Source organism: Vigna unguiculata, chromosome 9, assembly GCF_004118075.2.
Source record: "Vigna unguiculata cultivar IT97K-499-35 chromosome 9, ASM411807v1, whole genome shotgun sequence".
Lineage (NCBI taxonomy): Eukaryota > Viridiplantae > Streptophyta > Magnoliopsida > Fabales > Fabaceae > Vigna > Vigna unguiculata.
In genome coordinates, this window is record NC_040287.1 from 37,207,013 (window position 1) to 37,220,508 (window position 13,496).

General features: G+C 30.9%; 2 protein-coding genes across 2 annotated transcripts; both read left to right on the plus strand.

Annotated features, from left to right (window-relative positions):
* Positions 1 to 4,977: 4,977 nt before the first annotated feature.
* LOC114164760 (nitrate regulatory gene2 protein-like) lies at positions 4,978 to 8,569 on the plus strand. The gene is made up of 4 exons (XM_028049517.1): positions 4,978 to 6,104; positions 6,188 to 6,363; positions 6,694 to 6,917; positions 7,559 to 8,569. Exons 1-4 carry the CDS (start codon positions 5,204 to 5,206, stop codon positions 8,349 to 8,351), a joined length of 2,094 nt encoding a protein of 697 aa, XP_027905318.1. The 5' UTR covers positions 4,978 to 5,203; the 3' UTR covers positions 8,352 to 8,569.
* A 936-nt stretch (positions 8,570 to 9,505) lies between these two features.
* LOC114163708 lies at positions 9,506 to 9,826 on the plus strand. The gene has a single exon (XM_028048002.1). It carries the CDS (start codon positions 9,506 to 9,508, stop codon positions 9,824 to 9,826), a length of 321 nt encoding a protein of 106 aa, XP_027903803.1.
* Positions 9,827 to 13,496: the final 3,670 nt, after the last annotated feature.

Consider the following 13,496-nt stretch of genomic DNA (forward strand, 5'->3'; position numbering starts at 1 on the left):
GAGATTAAATACATATAAAAGTGAAAGAATAAAAAATATGAGGGTAAAAGTAATAATTAATGTTTATTTAACACATAAAAATAAAAATTATGAGAATAACAACACTAATTTATATTTATTGAACTCTTAAATGAGCGGAAGGAAGTAGAGGATGATCATGATCTGAAAAGTTAAACTAAGGATGGGCAAAAAATCTAATTTTCATGATTTAATCCATTTTTGTTATGATCCAATCCATTTTATGGATTTGAATATCAATCTGATCTACATTTTATATATTTTATGAATTGTTTACCGATACTCTAAATCTAGATTTTCAAAATAGATAATCCAAAATATCTAATCCAAATTTTCAGTTTATATTTTTGGTTAGGTTAGGCTAAAGGTTGGCGTGACCCTATACAAAATTTGGCTGAATTAGACCAAATTATTTCAAGTCGGTCCCGATCGAAATTTGGCCCAATCGGTCCTGGACAAAATTTGGAAGTATTCGGTTGAGTTCACCCTGACCCAAATTTGACTGCATTGGGCTGAGTCGACCTAGACAAAATTTGACCGTATTCGACCGAGACAACCGCGACCAAAATTTGGTTGTATTTAGTTTAGTTGGCTCCAATCAAAATTCGGTCGAATTCAATCGAGTTGGCCCCGATTGAGATTTGGCCGAATCAGCCCTAGCCCAAATTTGGACATATTCGGTTGAGGCGACCTAGGATGAAATTTGGCCGTATTCCAATGAGTCGGTCACGATCGAAATTTGGTCGTATTCAACTAAGTCAGCCACGACTGAAATTCGACCGAATTCAGTCAAGTCGGTTCCGGTCAAAATTCGGTCGTGTTGGCCTCAACCAAAATTTGACTGAGTTGGTCCTGACCTGAATTTGGTCGTATTCGACATAGTCGATCGCAATCGAAATTTGGTCATATTTAGGCGAGTCGGTCCTGACCTAAATTTGGCCAAATTCAGTCGAGTTGGTCATGACCAAAATTTGGTAGAGTCGACACTAGCCCAAATTTAGCTGTATTCGGTCGAGTAAGTCTTGAACTAAATTTGACTATATTAAACTTAGTCGGCTGTGATCGAAAATTGGCCATGTTCAGTCAAGTCTAGGTCGACGAATTTAGTGGAGTCAACTCTGACCGAAATTTGACTAATCAGGCCTTGGCCCAAATGTGTCCATATTTGGCCAAGTCGACTCTGGCCAAAATTTGGTCATATTAGGCAAAATCGGCCCTGGCCGAAATTCAGTCGAATCTAGTCAAGTTGATCTCGACTTAATTTTTGTCAAGTCGACCTTGACTCAAATTTGGTCACGTCGTCCCCGACCGAAATTCGTTTGAAAGTCATCCAAGTTCATCCGATGCTGAAATTTGGCCTCGTTGGCCCTGACAAAAAATCTGTCAAATTCTATGGTGTGAGCCCTATGGACACAAGTTTTAAAAAATTTAATTTGAATTTATTTTATGAAAAATGAATTTTGGATTTTGAACTTGATCCAAATATTTAGATCTGGATTTAAAATTGATCTAAATATTTGGATTTGGATTTTCAAAAAATTCAATCTACTTTTTTTAAAAAAATGGATTTGGATCGAAAATCTAATCCAATTATTTGGATCCAAAATTATGTGGATTGGATCATTAAAAATTCATGATCACCCCTAATTATTTATATAAAAAATAGATATATGTTACTATTTTAAGAATCATAAAAGAAATCAATATTTTGATTGAGAAATGTTAGATTAAATTAGAAACACTACTTCTGATGTGTTTTGCAATTCTTTCCGCTCTTACTATCTAACTAACTGTTATATATAAATAATTCAATTGTTGATTACTAAAAATCATTATTTTCATATTTTAAAATTTGAATTTTTAATTTTCATAAGTTGTATAGGCAACTTCTAATGAATTTTATTTTTAAATAAAAAGAAAGAATGTTACAGATATTTTATTAAAAATATAAGAGAAAAAGTATCATTTATTATATATATATATTTAAAAATTAAAATCATTTTATTTAAAAGATATTCATGCTTATATAAATAACATTTAGATCCTCCCAAGGAGGTAAGTGAAAAATTCCATTTTTTAAATATGTTTGTTAAGCTGTATTTGCAAAACTTAGAAGAAGAGACTAATATATTTTTCTAACGAAGGGGTTAACATCATTAAAAACAAACACCTATATTACAATTAAAATAATAGTATTTTAATTATAGTTATTTTATTTAATATTTTAACTTTTTAATATGGGTTATTAAAGGAGATTATTAATTGGGTATACTTTTTAAAAACATATTAAATTATTATTTTTCTTTTCAAAGATGAAAAATCAAAAGTTTCTATGTTAGGTCTAAGTTTAGAAAAAATATATTTCCACTTACAAAAATTTTAATTTAGGATAAATATGTTTTTAGTTTTTATATTTTAATGCAAAATTGAAATCCATTTTTATTCGAAACTTAACACATTTTTATAATTTTAAAAAGAAATTAATATAGTTATTTTATTTAATTTTGTTAAGTTATTTTTTTAGGTATCAAATCCGTTTAATGTTACATTTGAGTTGTTTACATAAATTTACACTCTTTTTTCAATATTAGCTGAAAACATATTTGACACGTAAAAATATTTAACATAATTAAATTAAAAAAACTACATTTACTCAATATTAAGTTTGAAAATCAAAACTTTTTCAAACATAAACTAATTTCAATATCACGCATATAAGTTTAACAATATTAAGTTTGAAAACCAAAACTTTTTCAAACATAAACCAAAACTTTTTTAAACATAAACTAATTTCAATATCACGTATAAGTTTAACAACTGAAAATATATTTAAACCTTTTAATTTTATTAAAAATGTCCTATAATAATCTCTCAGCTAAATGATTGTATTAGAGGATAATTGATTGTAGAACAATGAACTTGATTACTTACACATAAATAATTAATTGCCTGGAAATTACATTAAATGAGAATATATATTTTTTTAAATCAAACAACTTCAATCAACCACACATTTATATATATATATATATATATATATATATATATATATATATATATTTCTTGGTGGAAGTCTCTGAGCATTGAGGGAGAGAGATAAATTTTTGGGATGTTACTGTTTTCATTTAAGTGAGATGAGTGCTAATAATAAAATATTTAATGAGGTGGGTCTAAGAGGTTTGATGTTGGTAAATCAATGTTCATCATTTTGTTGATTTTTCAAACAGAGTAGAAGTGTTGGTGTAAGAGTTTTTCTGTTGTGCTAATGTATGCAGTATGGTGAGTTATAAACTTTTGCATTGTTTAAGATCTGCCATCATTCCCACTGTAGTAACAAAAATTATTGAATAGAGTAATTTTTTATCTTTTATATAAGTTACAAAAATAAAATAATAAACTTTTTGAAAATTTTTCACCAAAAATAATTAAGTTTTTCAAATAAAACTTTATCAAAATATAATGTCTCATTTCTCTATGTTTTTTTCTTGTATTTTGTTGTTTAGTTATTGTAATGCAAGGAAATTATGTCACATTTTTTATTTAATTTGCTTTATGATTGTTTTACAAAATATTGTAATAATTTAATTTATGTACTTTTAGTAAAAATTTATGTTTTAGTATTTGTACTGATAAATTTTCTTACTTTCTAGTTTTTAAGTTTATCAAAACTTTGTGTTTTAATTTTTATATCTATAAATTTATATTTTATGATTAAACAATAAGAAATTGAGCTCCAATCTGTATGTCTGAAAAACAAGTTGTACATATTATAACTAAACTATTGAAGATCAATTTGTTTGAGAAGTTGTTTAGAACAATGTTTGGAATCGAGCAGTCAACATAAAGACAAAATATTCGAATTCGAGGAGTTGTGTCGAAAATAATAAACTTAAATATAAAAAATATAATAAGAAGTTTTTATATGTCCTATCCATTTTTTTTAAGGTTCAAAGTTATAGTTGATTGTAAATCATTATTTCTTTAGCATTTAAAAACTTATATAAGGTGTTTTTGTTTTCAGAAGAATAAGTAGAAACACATTTCTATTTAATATATACAATTTCTTTCCTTCTTCTTTAAGTATTTTAAGTGAATTTAGGAGTTAGAAAATTATTGTTCCTACACCCATCATCAAAAAAATAAATATAAGAGACATCATATTTAACACAAATTCAAGATAAATATATTGAACCAAAGATAGTAGAAACGATTCATTATTTTCAATTAAAAGATGTTTGATATTTCAATAATGCAATCATCATTTTCATTTAAATTCATATTTTCATCTCTATTTAAGATTTAATAAGCAAATTATCTGATATTTGTTACAGTTTCATTTGTAGCATTATTTAATCTCATATACTCTTTGAAGTTTTAACATTTTACGACGTTTTTATAAGTCAAAATAATTTATAGTTGATTTGATATCATATTTAAATATATTTTTTACCACAATGGTATATGTGAAATAGTTCAAAAGAAATCTAAGAGAAAAGAGAGACAAAATTGGAGTCAAATTTAAATTTAAAAACCTAGATGGAGAAGATGTTGGATATGACAGAGTAATATATCAGAAAAACTTATTTATATTTGAAAATGAAATTCGTATTCGAAAATGCAATTCAAAAATGGAATTTAAACATGTCCAGGCCTAAATAAATAAATAAGCTGGTGTTAATTCCATATTAAAACACCTAACAACCTTTTTCCATAGTCAGTCATATTTAACTATATTTTATTTTGTAGTTTTAATTTTCTTAAAAAAACTTGTAATTTAATGTGTTTCCTCATTATTATAATAAATAGATATGATAAACTTTAATAACCAATTTAATCTGTAATAGACTCAAATAGAAAAAAGTTTTATTAAGAAAAGAAAAAGAAATATGACCGTTATTTTAAAATTGTATCGACGGGGACACCTCATAGCTAAATTGAGCGAGTAGCATAAAAATTCAGAGTCGCGGCGAATAACCGAATCTGTGTCCTTTCCTGTGTCACTCTGCACACTCACTCACTCTCTCTGCTTCACACCGCACTCTCTCCTGTGCGCTTCTCTGAGATCTCAAGAACTCGTTTCCGATTTCTATACGACACCGTTTCGATCCCAAACTCATTCACATCTTCTTTGTGACAACGTACTACATTTCTGCCTCCCGAAACAACAACCTCCGACTTTTCCGAAATGGGTTGCGCACAGTCCCGAATAGACAACGAGGAATCCGTGTCACGCTGTAAGGACCGCAAGAACTTGATGAAGGACGCCGTCGTCGCCCGCAACGCCTTCGCCGCCGGCCATTCTGGCTACGCCGTCGCACTCAAGAACACCGGCGCCGCCCTCAGCGACTACGCACTCGGCGAGACACACGACCCCCACCCTCCGCCGCCCCTCGATCCTCCCACCGTCACCTCTGGCCCTCCGCCGCCACCCCCGCCGCCCATCGAGGACTCCCTTCCTCCCCCGCCCCCGCCGCTCCCCGAGTTCTCCCCTGTACCGCTCACGCGCGCCGCCACCATGCCCGCCGGCGCCATGCACCACAGCAGCCCCGTTCCGCTCACCATCGCCGAGGAGGAGGAAGAAGAAACCCCCAAGCCGGGGAAGAAAACCGCCGGATCCTTGTCGCCGGAGATGAAGACACCGCCGCCGCCGATGCCAGAGTCTAAGGGCATGGCTTGGGATTACTTCTTCATGGTGGACAACATGCCTGGAGCTTCTCTCAATGCTGAAGATGATGACGATGATAATAACGATAATGATGATAATGGTGATGATGAGGGTAAAATGGAGAATGTGGTTGAAGACGAGGTTGAGCCTAAAACCCCGGAGAAAGTGCAGGAACATGTACACGAAAATATCCATGAAGAGCATGATGAGATAAGTGAGGCAAAGAAGCACATTGAGCATTCTAAAACTGCTCCAGCTGAGTTTAGGAGAGCGATAAAGGTGGTTCCTTCCGTTACTCTGATGCAGATTCTCGGTGTGCTTGATGATCACTTTTTGAAGGCTTCCGAGAGTGCTCAAGAAGTTACCAAGATGCTTGAGGCTACTAGGTTGCATTATCATTCCAATTTTGCTGATAATCGCGGTAGGGGTGATTTGTTTCTTTCTGTTTTGAAGTTTGTTGAATTGTTGAGATTGTTTAATTTCATGTGGTGGTGATATGAACAGGGCACATTGATCATTCTGCTAGGGTTATGCGCGTCATAACTTGGAACAGGTCGTTCAAAGGTGTATCCAATGGGGATGCTGGGAAAGATGATATTGATTCCGAAGAGTATGAAACTCATGCCACTGTTTTGGACAAGTTGTTGGCATGGGAAAAGAAACTTTATGAAGAGGTCAAGGTAGGTGTCAACGTTCATGATCTTGCTACCCTTTTCATTATGTTTCATTTTTTTCATTCTTGATAGTATTAATATTTTCTTTGAGTTCAATATTTTGACATTATCTGTGTAAAGAAAATTATGTTGTCAATCATTCAAACATTATCATTAGTATGATTTTTAAGCTAGTTATTATTGAAGTCTATGAACTTAACATACATGAAGGTTTGTGATTAGATGACAATGTAAATATGCTTTACACTATCATTACATGTACCTTTTTCTGATATTTGTATTCATGTTTTGTTGATTTATGATTTTGAGTCACAAAACTTTACTCCTTGTCAACAGCAAGGTGAGCTTATGAAGTTCGAGTATCAGAGAAAAGTTGCAATTCTAAACAAGCAGAAGAAGCGTGGTGCCAGCGCTGAATCCTTGGAAAAAACTAAAGCAGCCGTTAGTCATTTGCATACAAGATATATTGTTGACATGCAGTCCATGGACTCAACAGTTTCAGAAGTGAACCAGATTCGAGATGCTCAACTGTATCCAAAACTTGTGGCTCTTGTTATTGAGTAAGTATTACTCATAAGAAATTTTAAGAGATGCAATGGTACTATTCTGTAGCATTTGATATTTTATTGTGAACTTTCTTTCAGGATTGGCAGTGTTCCAAACTTCTAGCTTGTAGACCTAAATTAGTTTCAAATGTGAAACATTGGAGCATAATATAATCCAGCATCCTAGTAATTGGTTTTTTAACCTTAAAAAACCTTTCATGATGAAGTTTAGTTCTTGGCAGTTTATGAGCCATTTAAATTCTGACCTTGGGTACTGAAGTCCATTTTTTTACTATAGAATACAATTAATCACTAATAAGAGTTATGTTACTATACATGTATAGTTTCCTAGTTGTTCTCAATGCCTAGACGCTACTACTAGATCCTAAATTTTGAGCGTGTATTTTTGTGTTTTGTTTTTATCTTGCTTTGCTACTAAATTGTTTTATTTTGTCTTTTTTCTGTTGCTGAGTGTGTAGACCGATGAACATTTCATTACTAAAATAAGAATAATATGACATGTTTACATCCCTAGCTTTCAATTTGCTCTTATGCTTACTACAACTGAATCCAGAATTTTTAATTCATGGCTTGTGATTGTTTTCTCTTGCACCATTAATGGATCCTAATTGTGAATCCACTTGCTTTTTCTTCAGGATGGCAAATATGTGGGAACACATGTGCACATATCATGACAGCCAGCTGAAAATAGTTACGGATCTCAAATCACTTGATATTTCTCAAGCTCCTAAGGAAACAACAAAGCATCATTACGAACGCACCGTGCAACTTTGGAATGTCGTCCAAGAATGGCATTTACAATTTGAGAAGCTTGTGACTCAACAAAAGCATTACATCAAAGCTCTTAACAGCTGGCTAAAATTGAATCTCATCCCTATTGAAAGCAACCTTAAAGAGAAAATATCATCGCCGCCGAAGGTGCAGAATCCGCCAATCCAATACCTTCTCCACGCGTGGCATGATTATGTTGACAAGCTTCCTGATGAGCTTGCCAAATCTGCTATTTCCTCCTTTGCTGCTGTGATAAAGACCATCATACTTCAGCAGGAGGAAGAGATGAAGTTGAAGGAGAGGTGTGAGGAAACCAGAAAGGAATACTTAAAGAAAAAACAAGCCTTTGAGGAATGGTACCAGAAGCATTTACTGCGGAAGGGGCCTGAAGAAGCAGAACATGAAAGAGGAGAGGAAGTGAACACAAACAACCCTGTCTCGGAGAGACAATTTGTTGTTGAGAGCTTGCAGAAGAAATTAGAAGAGGAAATTGAATCTCACCAAAAACATTGTGTTCAGGTTCGAGAGAAATCACTACAGAGTTTCAAAACTCGCTTGCCTGAACTCTTCCGTGCTTTATCAGACTATTCTCATGCCTGTTTTGATGCTTATGAGAAACTGAAATCAATCACACAGTCACGGGGTGGTGGTGCATGAAAATCAAGTTTTTTTGTCCACTTTTGTGAAGTTTAGTTTATGTATTCCGAACCTATGTAGTGTGTGTTATTGTCCTCACACAAGAAGGCGTTCATATTTTAGCTTGACGTGCAGAATCATCAATCTTGTGTGAAAATTTTGCCTCAGCTTTTCAAGTTCTAACCATCCTTTGTTTATGTACGCATTTTGCATGAGCAAATATATTGGTAGTTGCGTCATGACAGTGATTTATTGGTCCTGCAAGTTTATTCAACCCACTTAGTCCAAATCAAAACAAAAAAAAAATATCATTATCTTCATTCACTTTAGTCGTATGTTGTGACTTGTCATGTTACTGACTTTTATTTATCTAAATCATGAAAACTGTATAGTCATAGAAGACTGTATATTATTACCCTTTACTGTTGAAAAATAAAGGTGGAAATGAAATCAAATCTGTAGCAGATGTATTTGCTTTTGCCATATAAAAATTGGTAGAAAAGCTTAAATTCCCCAAAAGATGCTCTCAGCACAGTACATCTGAAATTTATGAAAGGAATATATGTCATAGAATAACATCATTTGGAATTCCATCTTGTGATGGTACAACAAGAAAACACAAGATGACAGAAACATAAAATGAGGTGTCATGAATAAAGTTGAGAGGTGTCACTCTTGATAAAACCTAATATTTTTATGACATTTCAAAGGATCCAATCCAAGTGAGAACACAGAGGGAGAGTTAGGCAGCTACCAAACAATGACTCTTTTGGCTGTTTTATTTTGGCACATAGAGACTTATCTTTTTCTTCCAATGTGGTTGTCACATGCGTCTGTTCTAGAATCCAAACTGCTTCCTGTCATGGTTGGCGGCGGTTCAGACTTAATGTCACCCAACATATTATTATATTAGAGATAACATTAAAAATACCAAATCTTAAACAAAGGGACTTCACATTTAAAACAGGGTAGTTAGGCTCTGAAAAGCCTAAAAAGAAAGGACCAAAAGGGTCAGTGAAAAACCCCATCTTTTGTCCCCAATAATACACATCCTTGTATGCAGAAGCTCCTTCACTCTGCATGTGACTTTGCCTCTGCATACTTGGTGCCTATATAGAAAATCTCATCTTTATTTGCAGCTTTAGGTGTGAAGAAGAACTTGGAAATCTCATCAAATGGATGTGAAGAAGTACTGGTTTGGTTCAAGAAGTCAAAGGACACAAGACATCAAGTTAGGTCGGAGCTACACAAAACCTCACTATGATGGCACAAAAACAGTGTGGCAGATGCTTTGGAGAAAACTGAAAAGATCAGCAGATAAGAAAAGAGTGTTCAGTTCTCCAACTTCAATGGAGGGTGTTTATGATCCACAGACATACTCAATGAACTTTGATCAAGGAATGGGGTGGATGGAACCAGACAACCTCCCTCGTTCCTTCTCAGCTAGGTTTGCTGATCCATCTAGAATCTTGCCACCAAAACATTTGTTGGATTGAGAGACAACCTCATGCAAAAACAAAAACTTAGATACATTTCATTATGTTTTTTCTGGTATTGTCTTTCAATCAGAATTGGAGTTTCATTGATGTGTAAAACTGCATCTGAGTTTTGTACTTAGTGCCACAGCTACCTGTAACTATTCTCTATGATCAGAAATGTAAAAAAACTTGTCTCATTCTCTTTTTCTTATTTCAGAGTCCATCTGTGCAATTCGGTTGCACATGGCTAAATGCTTCTCTGTTTTTAGCTTTTGATACTGTTCTGGTTAAAAGATTGAATCAACTCATGATTTTTGCACTGTAGGTTATTTATTAGAAAACAATTATGCATACATAGTTTTAGAGTTTATTTATTTGTTATTTCACGTTTATTTATTTGGATTGCACCATGACCCTTAACCATTGTAGAGTTTTGATCTTAGCTTCTGATTTTTGTGATTGTAATTCAGTACATGTCAATTCAATAATGTTTGGTTGTTGATGGTTGACTTCATTATTGCAATGAAAGGGAAATTGCATGTCATGAATAAATAAAAATCATAGCTTGAATGTTTCAACTTTCAAACTTTTGTGCCTTACTTTAATGAAAATCTGACGAAACTCCGGTCCCATTAGTACAGAGAAGTTGTTTTATATCTTAAGTTTTTATAATTTCTGGGACAAACTACTATCTTAATATCTGAAAATGTAAAAATCTTGCACATTCATTTTTGAAAGTTAAAAATGAAAATTATGTTTCAAACTTACATGAAATTTACCAAATATTAATCCTAGCTAATCCACTCACAAAAATACGATATGCAGCATAAGTTTTTTTCCTACATAAAAAAATATTAAATTTTTTTTGAGTTTTTCTTGCTGAAAATTTATGTACTATAATGTTTTTAAACATAGAGTTTTCACTAAAAATATAGGCAAACAAGTTTAAGAAGCCTGTGTGAATAGGGTTTTATGAAAAAAATTATAATTAGCAGCGAATAAATACTATATTATTTGAAAATAATAACTGTTGTTTAAAAATAGCCTTAAATTTACTTTCGTTTGTAGTTGAGGTAAATTCCAAAACACTTTAATAAAAAAAAAAAAAAAAGTCTCTCTTTTTCTTGTGTCAAACTTCAATTTGGATATTTCATACATGAGAGCAAACATTCTTTTAAACTACTTTATAGCTTTTAGATGAAACTGTAATGTTGCAACTGTTATTTGTTATTTTATTTGTAAGATTCCCATATTTCTGTTGAGATAAGACTCTGAAGGGTAAGAATTTATTTTAAGAATTTCAATATCGATAAGATTGTGTGAAACTATTAATTAAATTAGAATAATGTTGTATCCGATAAAATCAAATATGGGTTAATGTTATATAGATGAAATCAAAGGTTAAATATACTTTTACTCGTAATTTTCAATAAATTTTAAAATTAAATCATTTCAAAATTTTGGATTTAGATCATTTCAAAATTAATTAATTTAATTTTCGTTATACATCTTTCGATTAGAGTAATATAAATCTGATTTTCTACGAAGAATGTTACTATCTTTGTCTAAAAAAATATAAAAAATTACTTACTTAAATTCTATAAGTTTCTTATAATTAAGTATTTTTAATTGAATTTTTATTTAAAAGTTTGTTTTATCTAATATTATATTTTTCAGTTCAGTTTTCATTGTAAATTATATTTTTTATCATCATTATTTGATATTTTTTAATTATTAATTTGATTTTTTATTATTTAATATATAAAAAAAACATAAAATAATTGAAATTTTAGAATTTTATTTTTTATATTCTTGAAATTCACAGTATTATATATTTGATATTATAACATTAAATAATTATTTGACTCTAATTAAGAATAGAGATTTGATTAAAAAAACATAATAATAATTTTTATATTTATTTTTTACAAAAATTAATTGAAAATACTTAACAATTTTATGAAGACTCAAAATTTAATTAAATTATTTTTTTTACTTGTCTTTGTAGTCTAATGTAATATATATATATATATATATATATATATATATATATATATATATATATATATATATATATATATATATATAATATTGCGTAAGAATATTTTTTCTAATTTGTGATTTTAGAGGATGATTAAAATGGGTAAAAAAAAAATGGTAAAGTTTAATAGCCTGAAAGGCTCAAAACTTTGTGTGGTACTGCACGTGAACTAGACCATTGATTACAACAACTTTTTAAGGATTTAGAACAAAGAATAGCATAATCATAATACTTTTTCACAAAAAAGCAACATAATTAGTGAGTTGATTTGGGATATATGAACACCGAAAGTTGAAAGTACAGTTCATGTGAAATAAAATATAATTGCTTTAACTTGAATTTAGAATCTTAACAGCTACAATGCTTCAAAAACCTCTGACATCTTTTATCCTTTTTATCATTTGTACTCATATATTCTAACATTTTTTAAAGGACACTATTTTCATTTGTACTCATAATCTTTTTATATATATATTTTTTAAAATCATTTTCATTGTCATAACATTTATATTACAAACTTTTTAACTGTATTTATTGTTTTCTTTTTATTGTCATAACTCATCTATATTTTTTTTTTTTTGTGATAACATTGTGTTTTGTGCATTATCACTTCGCTTTTTGGTTGGTTTGTAACTATGATGCAAGGATACGATATGTCTATCAGATACGTGATATTTTAAAATTTGTAGATACGTGATATATGAATATTGAAAAATGTACAATAATTTTTAAAAACATAATAAATATATAATTGTTATTATGCGAATCCAAATTAAAACATTTGTAGCTAATGGTAGCAATTAATTTATAATAAAAATTATTTTAGTTAACAATTTATAGATCAATTATAATTTTTTGAATTATTTTAGTTGTCAATAATATTTAGTTTATAAATTGTTACCTAAATTGGTTAGTGACTATTTATTTTTTGTCACTAAAATTTGTCATATCTTTTTATAGTCAATTATAATTTTATAATTTAGATAATAAATATCGATAAAGTATTTTAAAATATCAAATAAAAATACTTGATCCAAATCAAAATATTTATACATCATCCATCCATCATAGGTGTGGAGAGTTACTACATATTGGTTTATACATTAAGCATGAGAAAAAATATCATACTGGATTGGGCCCCATCCTCTAGGTTTAGATATGCCCACTTCATGTATAGGCCAACAACATGATTTTCATAACAACATTTTTAGAATAAGATTTTATAATACAATTTCTAAAATACATTTTCCGAACATATCAAGTACATTTTGAAATAAGTTTTCCATAACAGAATTTTAGTACAAACTTTCTAAAGTATATATATAATACCTTACGAAATAACCTCAAAAAGAAGTTGTTCGAAACAACATTTTCAAATATAGGAGATGCATCGTGTGAAATGAGATTTTGAAAACAAACTTTTTAATACATATATGATACTTTTTGGGACGAACTTTCTAAAATAAATTTCTCTTTTATTTCCTCCTCTCAAAGAATGCAGAGGGTGCTTGAGGTAGGGACAAGGTCTTTTAGACTTTTGTGAGTACAGGTGTATAGCAGGGGGTGCAGAAGAAAAAGACCCATATCATTCGGAACCACATAAATGGGAGCTTTTTCATGCACCTCCAAACAATGGGGTTTTCTTCT